We start from the raw sequence: 15,671 nt of genomic DNA, 5'->3' as shown, positions 1-15,671 counted from the left end.
AATGTGATATACTGTAGAGTAGAGTAGAAGGTAGAGAGGTGAAGACAGACCTGTTTTCTAGTCGGAATGTTCTTATTACAGATGCCACTGTGAAGCGGCTTAGATGTGGGTGGACTCTCTGCCCAGCTTCCCTCATAGTCAGGCCCTGGTTGATGACACCAAAGTTGCTCTTATATCATCAGCAATATGGGTCTGTGCATGGCCTCTTCGACCTCCTCTTCGACCTCCTCCTCCTCCTCTTCCTCTTGCTCTTCCTCCATCCATGCTTGCAAAGTTCTTGAATTGGCTAAACTGAGGGCTTTTTGTAGTTGGCTAATTGGTGTTCAGTTTTGCAAGTAAGGTCCTTCAGGTGTGTATTTGAGTGGTTGCAATTACCCCATGTGTTTTGTATTTTGGATACATGTGTTTTCCAAATGGCACCCTGAAATTTAATTTTGTGAACAAAGTGTCTTATGTATGAAATGGAGTGTAGTATGCAGGACCATGTGTGTTGCATAAAGGAGTAAGTGTGTTGCATAATTGCAACTAGGGTGCAAAGGAGCGCTTTTGTTTAAGGTATGGGTACATGTGTTTGAGGTATGGTAACAAAAGCTTCAAGTTGTGTTACTTTAGTCTAAGCATGGGTTTATAGTGTTCAAGCAACGGGCAAAAACTGTAAGTACTCATTGTCTTACTTTATTATTATCTGTTTTTTTTCTTTACCTAATCTAAATTATCCATCTTTAAATGTTGACTTTAATGAGGCTGACCAACTGTCTTTAATGACATGTGATAACATAAAAAAAACACGTCAAATACTGTAATTTTCTTTCTTTTTACAATAAGAATTTCTAGCTTTTTCCATATATTTAACAAAAATAATTTCAGGAATACTGCAAATAAACAAAGCTTCACAGCTGGCAAGTTCAGCATATTGAATTCTTTTTTAAATACTCCTGTGCAGTGAGCTTGTCACTGTATATTAACTGTATAGAAATAATACTTGAATAATGAAAACGAGAGATGAATTGCTGCAGTTTACATGCATTTACACTCAAGGCAAAGTGTAAATGCATGTGCACTGGATGCTTTACCATTATTTCCTGGGTGCTTGTTTTGAATAACATATCTATTAAGATCTCTGAATCTATGCTATGCATGAAGTTAATTATTATACCTGACAGGTCACAAAAATGCTGTTGTTGTTGTTGTCATATCATTAAAAATATTTACTGCTTTTCCTAAAGAGAATAAAATAAGAGCAAATATTTTGCCACTTGGTTAAAAGATTGTGGTCTGATTGAATACACAATAACTCATGTGGTGTGCTCCCCACCAGCCCGAGGCACTCATAGCATAGAGTACAGCCAGTGTTTGTGTGTCAACACAATCAAATTAGGAAATCAATGTAGTAATATACGAACATACGAACAACGGTCTGGATGACCAGCATTACCATACCCATATGGAAGAACAAAGGGGATGTAGCCGAATGCTCAAATTACTGTCCTATCCGCCTACTATGTCACACGACGAAAATATTCGAAAGAGTCATCGATGCACGTCTTCGGGAAATTGTCAACGTCACCCCCAACCAATGCGGTTTTGTAAAGGGATGTGGAACAACTGACGCCATACACGCCGCCCGACTCCTGCTGGAGAAGCACAGGGGAAAAGAACAAGACGGTACATATTGCCTTCCTAGACCTTGAAAAGGCTTTCGACAGGGCCTCATATGGCACTCCCTAAGATCGCATGGTGTCCCTGAGGCGTACATCAAATGGATACAGCTCCTCTACGACAACGCCACCAGTTCAGTCCGATGCACCGCTGGACTATCACCTCCCTTCCCAGTTAGAGTTGGGGTCCACCAAGGGTCAGCTCTGTCACCCCTCCTCTTCATTCTATGTATGGATACCATCACGGCCGAGCTCCAGTTACCTCGTCCATGGTCTCTCCTCTTTGCCGATGACGTATTCCTCGCCAGCAAAGACAGAGAAGAGACCCAAACGACGACACAACTCTGGAAGACCCGGCTCGATGAATACGGTATGCGGCTCAATACGAAAAAGACCGAATACCTGGAAGGAGGCCCCCAAACTGATGGCACCATCATAACTGACAGCGAAGAGTTGAAGAAGACCGCTACTTGGGCTCAGTCATCAGCTACGATGGAAATATAACCTCCGATGTCCGAGCACGAATAAATGCAGCCTGGTTAAAATGGCGACAGGTCACTGGTGTCCTTTGCAACAGAAGAATGCCAGATCGACTCAAGGGAAAAATCTACAAAGCGGTGGCCCGCCCAGTAGCCCTGCTCCGATGGAGCTTCGGAATTACAAGACGGGACCATGTTACGAACAAAGACATACGGAAGCGACTAGGTGTAGCCCCAATTAAGGAAAAGATGTTTGAGTCCCGCCTGAGGTGGTATGGACACGTGATTCGAAGCGATGAGAACTCTGTAGCAAAAACGGCAATGATGATCGACCCAGAAAGATGCCGGCCTCGAGGCAGACCAAAGAAACGGTGGATGGACAAAATTAAGGAGGACGCCTTGGACAGAACCAAATGGAGAAACCTTTGCCGAAGAGCGGACCCTGCACCAGCGGGAACAACGCCAGGATGAAGAATATACGAACATATTGCCTAGAGACAGGCTTGCACCTTGAGTCAAGTGTGGGACATTGACTTTTGACTTAAGGCACAAAACCCATGAATTAAAACAAACTCTTATGATGAATCTCTTAAAAGCAATGAGTTAATAAAGAAAGTGTTCTTCATTTTCCTGAATACAATATATTAAAAGTGATGCAAATTTTTATTAAGAAAATACAGCACATGTTTTACAGAAGTATTGCACCCTCCCAGCATTCGGCAAAACCTGTCTGACACAGGATGTGCTCCATCATATCTTATCTTGGACACCTGTAGCATTTGCAATGTTTTTTTTTTTTTGTTTTTTTTTTGTTTTTTGTTTTTTTGGACATTTGCAATGTTTATTCTGTAACTTACCCGTCAACATTCATGTGGCTTTGGCAGTAGTAACAGCACCTTGGTATGTGTATGCACTTGCAGCAATACATTTTATACTTTTGTGACATTTTGAAACAACAAAAAGGTACGCATCCCCAAACACATTCTGACAGTGAATTTGTTAGGAAGTTCAAGTAGAAGAAAGACACAAAAGCAGCTTGACAATTGTATTTCCAGATTGCCAATATATGGCATCCATCAGTGCACCTATAAACCAGTAAAGACGTAAACTCTGTTTGCCAAAACATTTTCTTAACGCAGCAAAGTGCAAAGCTACATGTATAAACATTACCAATCACATGTGCATTAGTAGTTATTGACCTGTGAAGAGTGTGCGTAATGCTAAGACACGTCGCTACTTGTTCTTGTGTATAAAATTTCCCACTCTTTGAAAGAATTTCTCCAGCTTGTTTTCATGATGTCCACTGGCAGCCTGAGTGCTGTTGAGTTCAATAGCTGCCTCTCCTTTTGGAAGGCTTTTGGACTTCTCCTGGGACGGTTTGATTCTGAAGCTGTGTGGAGTGCGTAGAGAGGTTTTCTTTTCCGATGAGCCGAAAGGCTCAAATCTGCTCGACAGGCGATTCTCACCTCCTCGGTCTTTGCTCCAGCTGCTTGAGTGAAATCCAGGCCTTGTGTTTTTGTCAAAAATGCTGGGTTTCTTCTGTGTGGTGGTTTTGGAGAGAGCGCTCTGCGGAGGTTGTTGTTCTTTCTCAGCTTGGAATCGCGATTTTAAAGATTTTATGCCCTCCACCTTGTTCCTCTGGCGCTCTGAGGAGTAACTGAGAGAAATGCTTCTGCTTGGGAGATGTTTTTGTTCTATAACTGATGTTTTCTCCTCATCCTCAGCAGTCAGAGTGTCTGAGCTGTCCGCTGACGTGAGACTTGGTGTTTTTGAGTTCCTAATTGAATTCTCTTTTTTCTCTTGTATGTTCAGCAAAGATGTGATTTTCTTAGCACCTGTGCGGTTTGATTTATCAGTCAAATCCTTGCTTTTCACATCCAGGGCTGCTGCTGACAAAGCCCGGGCCGGTGGCTCCTGCCAAATGGGGCCACTGGGACTCTTTGTGCTTGTCATGCTCTTGACATCATAATGGGAGACAGGTCTCTGATCTTCATTTAGATTTGACCCATGTCCTCCATTCAGTGCAGTCATTGCTGCTTCACTTTGGCCTTCTTGCATCCTTACAAAAGCATTGTACATGTGATTTGATGATTCGTGTGTGCTTGATCTCGGATCTGCCACACTGTGCCTTTTGACCCAGTTGTCACTGAAAATGTTAGGGTTTGTGATTATTTGCCTGTCTTTAGCTCGGCTCAGGTTGGCATATGAATGATAAGGGTTTCTACCTGTATCATAGCCTGCTCCTGTTGGAGTCCATTGCATGGATGAGTAGTGTAAATGACTGTTTTTTGTGGGGCTAAGACTACTAGAAGTATGTAGATATCTGTTTGCCTCCATTTGTTCTTGTACGGTTGGCCTGAGAGCAAGAGAGGACCTCATCCCTCCCTGCATGAACGGGCTAGCTTTGTCCAGTTGTTCAAACTGGTCTAAATAGTCACAAGAGTCCCCAAATGGGACATCAGGATTATTAAGATATGACTCGATCCTCAATGTACGCATATAGGACTTGGACATATTCTCCAATGTTGGCATGTTCTGCTGCTTGGATAGAACTCGTTTGTCATTTCCGTTGTAAGACTGCAAATTGTGACTTCTGTGTATCTGTGGCACTTGTAAATAATTATTCATAGCATAGTTGTTTGCTCCATCTCTAGAGATATTCCAGTTGCTCCCTCTAGGCTTGATGTTCTGTGGGATGGATTCGTGTCCATCTTGCCTCTCTCCAGCATAGCTGTGCCTTTTGAAGAAGTTCATCTCCTCCACCGATTGAAATTCCTGAACACCAATGCCATTTTCCATCAAGGGTCTAAGTTTGTAATCTTCCTCTTCAAACAGCCTCTCTTCATAATCTCTTTGACCAAGGTTCCTCTCACGAGTCTTCCGATAGACTGTGTCCAGACTTTGCCTCAACATGTCCCTCCGCTGAAGATTTGGAGCAGAATGACAGTTTGGTAAAATCTGTTGCCCAAGTGACCCGTTTCGTTGGAGCAAACCCTCTGGAGGACACAGTTCAGGTGGCACGATCGATCGGGCATAGAGGGTTCGAAACTCCTCATCGTAGGACTTCACCAGATGTCCTGTGATGATCTGAACCATGCTCAGATTGATCTTCTCAAATGACCAGGTGAAACTGTAAACAAACAGGAAAATACTTGTATAAAAAACTGTATTTTGATTTGTTTCCCTTGGTTTACAGCTTAGATTTGTTATCCTCAAATAGTTGTTAGTCTCAAACTGAAAGGCTTTCACTTTAAATGAAAACCTTTCACTTAAAGGTTTGCACTTACAGACTCTAAGTACACTAGTAAAATACATTTACAACACCTGGAATACTGAAACTTTTTTTTCCACTATAAGTGCAGTCACATTTTCTACAAGCTTTTCACATTAATAAACAGCAAAAAGCTGAAACAAATAATAAATACTAACTGTGACAGAAATTTTGTAAAGAGCCAGAACAAATATAGTGCTGAAAGCTTTTTGTGTGCACCTCAGTGGTCTCAACCACAGCTCCGGTTGTATTGCAGTTTTGTTTACCTGTATGAGCCGTAAATTGCTGTGTGACAGTCAGCTAAAAGAAACTTCTGCTCCATTGCACCATGAAATTTAGCTCCTAATCGACAGCGGTAATCCTGACCTTTCACGGTGCGCACCCTCATGTTCTGCAATCAGAGCAATGAAAGGAGAGTGTCAGAACATATGTATGACTGTCACATTTTACAAGTGGTAATAATATGTCAAAGAGGAAATTAATATGTGATACAGGCATGCATATTGTACAGAATCATTCCGATTATTTGTTGAATCGTCGAGTTGTTGTTGTTGCTGTTGGCATGTAATTTCTATTTAAAAGGAACTTTGTAGGTGTGTTTGAGTCGTTGTAATCTCTCTCCAGTAATTACAACTCCACCCAAAAACAGGATTAACCAGATTTACTAATAATTTAACGCTTTAAAGTTAAGGTTTATTTTTTTTTAAAAAGGTCATTTGTTACTTTGCATATGGCAATAAACACAATTTTTTGAAAACTATCTTCTTAATTATTGTGAACTTTAAAAACATTTTAAGCCTGGGAAGATAATATTTACATGTAAGAATGCATGCACAGCCAAAACATCAAATAAATCCATTCCATCCTAAACTTACTCTCAGTTGTTGGAGTTTCACATCTTGGTTTTCAGCCATTGTCAGGAAACTTTTCAAATGGTAATCATCCAAAAGCACATAAACCGGGACTCCCCGTATTGAAGCGTCGACGGCTTCTTTGAATATATCCACATCAGTAAACACGTCCATTACAATGGCAATGACCTGCAAGGACAAATCAACAGTGAATAGTAAATCAATCTGACATCTGCAAGCTCATAAATGGTAAATTGCCTTAAATGAGACTCTGAAAAATCACTTATGAACAAAGTCTCCAACATGATTCCATGCTGAAGAAAAAGGGACACGATAAACGGCTACATGTGCTTATCTATAATCAATACATTTAAATGTTTGGAGCACTCAAAGCACTTTTTACCACAAGTCTTGTTTACCCAATCACATGCACATTCACACAGGCACTTTTTCTATACCTAAGCACTTTGTCTAACAGGCATGCACACACTCACACTCCAATGGATGCATCAGGGGCAACTTGAGATTCAGTATCTCCTGAGCCACAGCCATCCATTGATCTCAAATCCATTTCAGTCACTCCTGGAACATTTTTGTGAGTGGGACCAAACTAGAGCCCTTTTGCTTCGTTCTTTGATTTCACTTCAGGTTCAGTAAGTGTACATAAAAGGTTCCTAATGATAATGCAGACGGGGAAATTCCTGGACGCTTTGAAAATAGCACTATCACACTGTGTTACTGCAGGATGTAATGAACCTATGTGTGACTTTACTGAGTGTTACTTTAATACATATTGTGCCTGGACTGTGTGTGATCTCCAATGCACTTTCATATATGCAAATTTAAAGTTGCTGTCTGGACAGGCTTGAGACAGTGCAGCTGCTCTGTTTCATTAAAGATTTATTCCAGTTCCGTTTTCTTTACACTTCACTAGCATGAGAACTGAGGGGGTGGGTTCTTTAGCGCTTTGTGAGCTTTAGGACTGAGATATGCGGGCACGCATTGATCACTTATGTTGATACTTTCCTGCCATTTTCTGGTGAACATGCTGCTTTAATTAACAGTCAGCTCAGACTTTTAAAAAAGCAATCGTCCACTACGCAAAACTGACACAGGCTGTTTACTGAGGTGTAAACTGCTTCTTATAATGCAGTAATCGAAATTACTATAAAATAGTTCACACACTCAATTCTCATGATGGTGAGTTGCAGAACCAGATTTTGGCCCAGGCAGACACTCCTTTTCCCTGAAGGAGAAAGGTGCTTCTGACATGCTTTTGTGATCAATGCGTGCCCGCATATCTCAGTCCATTGTTGCTGGTAGCTCCGATTACCTGTCTTGCATCCTGAATGTGCTTCCGGATGACTTCTTTAATTGTTGGGCTGTTTAGTCTCGGTGGATGAAAGAGCAGATCTATATTAGTCTGTAACATTTCATGCAAAACCTCCGGCCACCCTAAGTCCAGATTTGGCGTTTCCACATCTGAGTGCATGGGCCAATATGTCCCAGAGGATGATTTGGTATCCGAGGGATCTTTGATTTCCTCGGTCTGGGTTTGAGGTGGGAGCTGTTCTGCATTTCCAGTGATGAAGAGGATCTCATCTTCGGAGAGAAAGCTCCCGAGCCGTTCTCCTTTTAAGAACTCCTGGTAACTGTCTCTGCCGCCATTCACCAAGCGATCAATTGCCAGCCGATACGACTCCTTATAGTGAGGCTGAATGAAATCCTCTGATTTAAATTCACCTCGCAAGGAGGACAACAGGGAAAACTCTGGAGACTCCATGGCTCCAGACTTTTTCAGTAGGACCTGTAATAGAAAATGAAAATCAATGACATAATGTTAGAGGATCAGAGAGCAAACAGTGCAACAGGGTGGAACATGTTGACTCATGGCAACCCTAACGAGGAAAGGTAAGCTGTAATGCAGTATGCGGAAAGTTGTTAATGTTAAACTATACTACAGTTTGCATGGAAAGGTCAAAGAGTACATTAAAGGCAGTGTTCTTATATAAAGCAGTAAATTATTTAATGTTCTAGATCGTTTATGAGGTGATGAAGATATTAAAAGGCATGTTTAAAGATGTATTTTAGGCATTTTCCAGGCCTTATAACATATTACAGACAGGAAAGCAAACTCTAACCCGAGCCTCTGATGGAGGCCTCAGCATGTGGATCGCCTTCTCAACCAGGTGAGCTATAGTCCTGGTCAACACATGGTTTGTTTTAATGGCGTGTACAGGCCTAATCGGCGAAAGTATTTCAGTTTGCCTCAACAACATATAATCAGTTTTTTACGACGCTGTTTCGAAACCTGAAAGACTTAAAAATTCACATCAAGGAATTTCCACTGTACAGTTGAAATGTAAATAAAACCAACCTGTTTTCACTTCTGTCACTTTTATCAACGTGAAGACCCAGCATGGTTGGATGGTTAGAAAGGTGTAGTTGTTTTTCACCTGACGTTAAGGTGAGCTCACCACTAGAAAAAGAAATCAGGGGCTGTACAAAGAGCTGTTTACTGATTAGCTAACCAGCATTTCCTCAGTAACACTCAATAATAAGATATGATAAATTACTTGAGAAGAGGGTGGTAAATATCTCATGCTTCAGCATGCCCATGTTATATAAATAACACAAAATAAAATTGCTAAACCAGGAACTACATGATAATTTGCTGTCAGTAGATTTATATTTTAAGTGGTTTTTAATGTACTCTGGTAAATCTGGTCTGTGTTTTACACTTATTTTGGTTTTGAAAGCTGTTTTGAAATACTGAACACCATATCTGCTCCTTCCATGTTTAAATGTGAATCCCTTCAAACTGGGGTGCCCTTTTGCCCCTTTAGAGTTTAGATTGACAGATTGACAGCTTAAAGCTATTGCCCCTGTTAATATTAGTACTGGACAACAGGAAATAAAAAAAAACACTGTAACCTTTAAAGCCCACGGTTTTCATAAATTCGGTGATCCAGGTGCTTCCCTGTTATATTTGACATTATATGTCCAATCAGGTCTCACCAGATTAATGCAAACACATGTCGGCTGAACAAACGAGTGTTACAATTTAAACATTCAAGCTTTTCACTCTAGTTTCACATTAATGTTGGCTAAGTGTAGAGAGCGTAGAGTCAAATTTGCACTCGCCCTTTTCGCTTTTACTTTCCTCTATGGGAAAGTGTGAGTGGAAATTATACTTTCACTGCCGACTTTGCTGCAGAGCATGAACCATTGCCAACATACAGATCACCTTATGTACAGCTGTTTCTTATACCTGTTTTCAGGTACCTTTTCAGCTTTCTTGTACATTCTGATTTTATACATGCGCAGTTATTTACATTTTGAGTTAGATCTCAGTTATCAAAGCTCCTTCAAGTGTGCGGCTTGGTTGTGCTGCTTTTCTGGTAAACAGAAATGTCAAAAGGCTGAGCAGCTGTTATCGCAACGCGTTTAATCATAGGACACACACCTCATAACAACGGCTTCTGTTTACATTTATTCATAAATCTCCCAGTGTTCATTCATTTGAAAGCGAGGCATTTGATATTCTTACAGCCGCTCGCTGAATGTCTCTCAGCGGCTTCAAAAGCTTAGTGAGCTAGTCACAACAATGTTATCTTATACTCAATAACAATGACTTACATTTAGATTCCTGACTCTGTGAAAATCCTCTTGACTGCTCCCAGAATATCCCGCTTACATTTACATACTTTCAACTTATGTTCAATGTTTAGAGACTCATGTGTGCCTACTGAAAAAGACAAAGAAGCAGAGGTGTCTCAACATGATAAGCAGTCTGCAGGTTGAGGGTGTGGATTCCAGTTCTAACATGCAAATTATCAGACTCGAAACTCGCTCACAGGGAGTCATAAACCTGTTTCAGACCTAAAGCCACTCCCCTTCTGTATTTGGGTACAAAGTTCAGAATGACGAAAATCTAGCATATTGACGGACACAAAGAGGTTTTGTTAATACATCGGGAATAGCGGCACAGCACTCCTCAAAGACAATACATTTTAATTTTAGAGTGTGACTCTATTTATTGTTATGTATGGCAAGGAATGTTGGTTTAAAATCAAATAAAACATTTGCAGTGTCTTCACATAGATGACTCCTATAAACCCATGTGAACTCAAACCAGAAAGATTACTCATTATCTTAACCCCTGTGGCTGAAATGTCAGGGTGGAGCTACTCAAACTTATTTTGCTGACACAAGTCACATCCCTTGTCCTTTTTGGTCAGCACTCAATTGGTAATGAAAAAGGGGCTATTGGGTAACAAAGCCGCAATCACTAAAGCATTTTACCTGATGCGAACGAGTCTAAAGGACAACAACTCAAACAGCCAGTTTAACTTTGTTCAAGGGCTGGGTGACTGCGAAATAATGTGTCTAACATAAACAAGACATCCATAAAAGATGTTTGTTACACATTTACATTTACAGAACCCAAGTGTGTGTCAGACTGAGACAAATGTATTCTCTGTTGCACGTCCGTTTACAGTATACAGTGTGTTATCATGGATTAGGGACGACCTGAATTTCAGTTTAATTACTTTATTTGCTGACTATTAAACTGAAATGACCAAGTGTGACAAGAACAGTGTTCTAACCTCCCTGTCTCGGTGTATCCAAATGCCATTAGCCTCAAAGCACTCAAAGCATTTTTCAGGCCAGTTCAGGTTTATATATCATGCTGAGGACTTTAACAACAATTGATTAACTAACACCACAGGACACCCGCTGAAATAACCATTAAGCCTGTGCCTAGAGAAACAGACTCCCCTCCAGTCCACTCCCTGCAGCCTCAGTTTGAAAATATGTCTGTTTAATCTCTGGGAAAGTTAAAAAAAAAAAAAACAACAGTCTGACATTTTAGGAGGTATCCATTTAACCGATAGTCAAAAGATAGCTTGAATTATCCTTGCAACAGCACGAAGACTGGAAATGGGAGAAAATGGCTCATCCAAAGATGACCTGCCTACCAGCACTCCTAAAACCTATCAGCATCCTAAATGGATTTTTTTTTCTCTTAGATGCAAAATAATTATTAAGCACAAACACTATTACAGGTCCAGCAGAGTGAAACGATTTAAGCGACTGCTTATTCTGTTTTCAATTAACTATCAATTAACTTTCACAGTGTGCTAAAGCACATTCAGTCCCAACTAGTTAAGACTACCATGGCTTATCAGTTTGCCTAGTTCTTTTTCTTCTGTGCATCACATTCTTTTAATCAGTAAATAAATTCTGTCTTAAGTAACCTGTTCCTAATAATATGACCAAGATATGAAAATCAAGTTCTTTTACATATATGTGTCTCACTGAGCTAATGCTGAGAAATTAAAGCAATAATATGATGATTATTTAAGAGGGACTTGATCAAAAAAGCGCCTGTCTCATTACATTATTCCAAATTACTTGTCTCTGGTCAAAGATTCATGGGAATGTTTGCTCATGAAAAAATGGCATTGTTACATACAGTGTCGACACTCTGCTCCTGGGTCAGGGCTCACACACCTCGGGTAGTTCTCCAGGATTTCGCTTGAAAAGTAAAACCACAACGAACAAAATCTCTGCACCATTGTTCTGTCTTGAGTCTGGGTGTGTGTGGATTAAGTAACGTATGCAGGGAGTTTCTTTTCCTTAATCGGCCTCCTTGTGAGTCACCTTTTGTGACACCCAATCCCTGTAGTCATGGTCAGTTCCTCAGGCTGTTCTCAGCTCCTGCCGGCAAGTCTGAGCAAGTGGTGTGTTGTTATGTCGCTGTGCAGCGCCTGTAATCAGTTAACTACAGCTCTGACGTCTTGATAAACATCAGTGCTGAAGCAAGAAACTTGTCACTGAGTACGCTCAAAATAAAGAAGGAACTTATTAGTCTTAGAAGCATTTAAAACTCATGCTGCATTCCTATAGCTTTTTGCTCTTTTTGTATTTGAGAGTAAAAAAAAAATGTTTTGACTAGTTTTCCATATTGAGAAATCTCTAGAGACTAAGCAGCAGGCTTAGTAGACAACTGCTTAAATCTTAAATCATTCCTCTTGCAACATTTAAATGAATGGTTTACAGTGTAATCAGTATAGAAGTATGCTCACATACAAGGTGAAATCAAAGGTTTCGGCTGTTGTAAATTACAGGTGTAATTATGCATGCTGGATTTGTATCTGTTAAACACGGGAGGAAGTGTTATATCACTGCTTCGGTGCAGAAGCTTGATCACACCTTGTTTAGTGGTTTGGATTTTTAGTTAATAGCCCACACAAATCAAACATTGCTGCCAGGCTAACCACAACTTTAAGTAACAAATGGAAAAACACAGATGCCGGAAATGCATCCAGACAAACAGTAGTCAGGTTCTTTATGGTCACTCATTATCTGCTGTGGTGGGTAAATACATACTTTCCTGTCCTGACTTGATGGTTCAGCAGTCAGCCAAGGATGTGGATAGGTGGTTCACCCTCCAGCTTTTCATCAAGTCAGCTCAACACAACATATTAGAAATTCAGTTTTGAAGTTACGCTGATACTCATTTCTGGTGCCCTAGCAGAAGCTAACCGACCGTCCACTTCATCCATGAACCAAGCTCTCAAACAGTAAGACAGTCTACTAAAGTGGACTGTATATGAAAAATGGGAATTCAAGATTCAGAGACTGAAAAGTGGAGCCATTGTAACCTAACATTTTTTTTCTGTTGGCCAGTAGGGGAAGATATATTTGATTTTTTTAAAAGCGCCCAGGGGTGGGATTCTATTGGTGCTGTGAGGCTGTAACTCAGGATGTGGGTCAGGTCCTCTACTAATCAGAAGATAGGTGGTTCAGTCGCTGCCAAAGTATCCCTGGGGCAAGATACTGAACCCCAAGTTCCTCTCCAATGCGTTTATCACAGTGTGAATGCTAGATAGAAAACACTTAGGTAAAGCAAAAGTGTGTGTGTGGTTGGGTAAATGAGGCATGTTATATAATGTACACTGAGAGATTCTCAAGGCAGCCGAGAGATGCAATCTCTCCAGGGAGTCCTGGGTGTGCCCTGGGGCCTCCTCCTAGTAGAACATACCCAAAATGCCTTATCTAAAAGGCATCCTACACAGATGCCCAAATCCTATCAACTGGCTTCTTTTGAAGTGTGAGATCATCTTGTGAGACAATGGAACAAAGTGCAGCCAGCGTCCAAAGAAGAGCTTTGAATGTCCTTTAAAAAGACTGGTGAACTATTCCTAAAATAGTTCTGTTGGTTATACAGACTTTCAAGTTCATTAGACTTGTACAAACTCTGTCTTTGCCTGTGCTGTATTTCCATTTCTGTTTGCATGTCTTAATAAATGGTTTCACTTAATTCTAATTTACCTAGTGAAATATAAAGAAATGAGGGGTTGCTCAAGACTTGCACAGTACAGCACCTTACAGATATTGTATCTATACACTTTCTAGTCATATATGGCAAAACATAAATTTATAAAATTATGATATTTTCTTAATTTAAAAAAAAAACCCTTTGCTTTTATATCCCGCCCATCAATGAATGGGAGGGCAAAGGGGTCGATATGCTGAAGCTTTTACTGACAACAGAAACTGAGAGAAACTAATGGGGAGAGATGTGGGAAGACTTACATATGTGCATTTTTCTGTAGTCTAAAAAAGAAAAACACATTCAAACAGTGTAGTTAAATTTGATGCAAATTGAAGACTATTTTTTAATTTAAAGGCACTCTACAGCACACAAATCAGTGCCAATTAGTTTCATAAAATGAGAATCCAACATGTTTTCCACTCAAGTACATTTTAAAGTAAATGGTAAATGGTAAATGGCCTGTATTTATATAGCGCTTTTCTAGTTAAAGTTAAAGACGATGTCAGCTGATGGCACTTATTTTAAACCTTTTTTCTTGTGTTTTTTTGTTTATTGTTTCTGAATCACTGAATCACATACCCTTCCCCATCCCGAACCCACCTAGCCCTAACCTCCCACAGTAATGAAGGAAAAACTTCTCATTTGTGGTTTTCCCTTCTTCAAAACAATGTCTTCACACTGTGTCTAACTCAAACAGAATGCATTGTTCTTCAGCTTGTTAGATAGCACTGAATCAAAGCCCCACACTGGCATTCAGATGTCAGTTAGAAGGTCCATTTTCATGAGGCCGTGCTAACACCCGCAGTTCCCAATTTTTTCCCCCGTTGTGTTCACATTCAGTGCATGGTCATGTCTGCACTGCAGCTTTCTCTTTTCACTTTCAGTGAGTTTATCGTTAAAAAGTAAAAGTAAAATTAAGTACATGACTCCGTGTCAGTACCCAGCCTTTAACATGGGCTGAAAAACTGCCCCTGGTGGTGTCGTTACAGTGAATCATAGAAAAGCAATATGGCTGCATTCTTACTAGAAATAGCAGTGCTTGAAAAACAAAGCATTCCCTTTTTTGAACATTAAAGTACTCATTAGCATTCGTGCATAAAGTCTAACAAAAGATTTTCCACTGTCATCTCAAAATGGTCTGACATCTGTGCCAAATACTTAAAATATAAACTGTTTCCTGGAAACAAGTACAAACACAGAGCCGCCCTCAGCGCTATTTCAGAGGAATTAAGTAAAGCTAAGGTGCTGAAGGAACTATAGAAACTTTTGTACCTTAGAAGTGCACAGTGTGCCATTTGACCATGCTGTATATGACAGCTGTTTTGGTTTGAGGTTGAAAACGATCATCACCTTCTCTATTTTCTGCTACCCACAAAAGTATGAAGAGGACAGAATCTCAGTGAACTTAAATTTTAGTATCCATTTATTAGCTAACAACAAATAGCTAACAACACAGCTATTTTTGTTAGCTATTTCATGGATCGTGGGACATTTAATATTGCTGACTTTTATAAGACTGTAGCAAACCACATCTTCATTTCTGATGGTCCAATGTCAAATATTTTTGTCAAGCATTTTTGAACGGAGTTTTGTGATTACTGAAGAAACTCCAGAGAAATTGTTGCTGCTGGTGCAACTGGTCGGTCGCAATGACTCGTGGGGGGTGGAGTTGAAAATGTGCAATTTTTAAAAAAAGATACTTGTCCCATGTATACAGAATGAAAAGCACAGACAGTGGCTTCAGTGTGGCTCTGTTTTGATTTTGCTCTTCTTAATGTTTAAACTTCACTCTTCTTTACAAGTGACTGCCACACTAACAACAGCAGAACAAGAGTAGCCCACAGACCAGTTGCCTTTATCTGGCAACAGACAGATTCTCTCTGCAGGTAGACAGTCCCTACTGTCATCACGCTGTCAATGGAAACCCATTTTCAGCCCATCACTGTCAAGGGTCTTTGTTCTGTCTGCTGGAATTTATCTTATGCTGGTTTCTCAACACTTGTAACTCAAAAGGCTGACTAAACTCGCCGAAGTGACAAAACATTTGACAGGTTTAAAAAAGATTCA

At 40.3% G+C, this 15,671-nt stretch overlaps 1 protein-coding gene across 1 annotated transcript; it reads right to left on the bottom strand.

Annotated features, from left to right (window-relative positions):
• Positions 1–3,370: 3,370 nt before the first annotated feature.
• sack1b (scaffolding CK1 anchoring protein B) lies at positions 3,371–10,005 on the bottom strand. Its single transcript, XM_085369367.1, has 5 exons — positions 9,899–10,005; positions 7,593–8,066; positions 6,284–6,448; positions 5,675–5,799; positions 3,371–5,267 (listed from the first exon to the last, which is right to left on the bottom strand). The coding sequence occupies exons 2-5, from the start codon at positions 8,040–8,042 to the stop codon at positions 3,371–3,373; spliced, it is 2,637 nt and encodes an 878-aa protein (XP_085225493.1). The 5' UTR covers positions 8,043–8,066; positions 9,899–10,005.
• Positions 10,006–15,671: the final 5,666 nt, after the last annotated feature.

Source organism: Diplotaxodon limnothrissa, linkage group LG13 (assembly GCF_057381915.1).
Source record: "Diplotaxodon limnothrissa isolate DT_005_m linkage group LG13, D_limnothrissa_male_GT1.1, whole genome shotgun sequence".
NCBI lineage: Eukaryota > Metazoa > Chordata > Actinopteri > Cichliformes > Cichlidae > Diplotaxodon > Diplotaxodon limnothrissa.
Note: the sequence above shows the minus strand (reverse complement) of the source record. Positions and strands in the feature narration are given on the sequence as shown.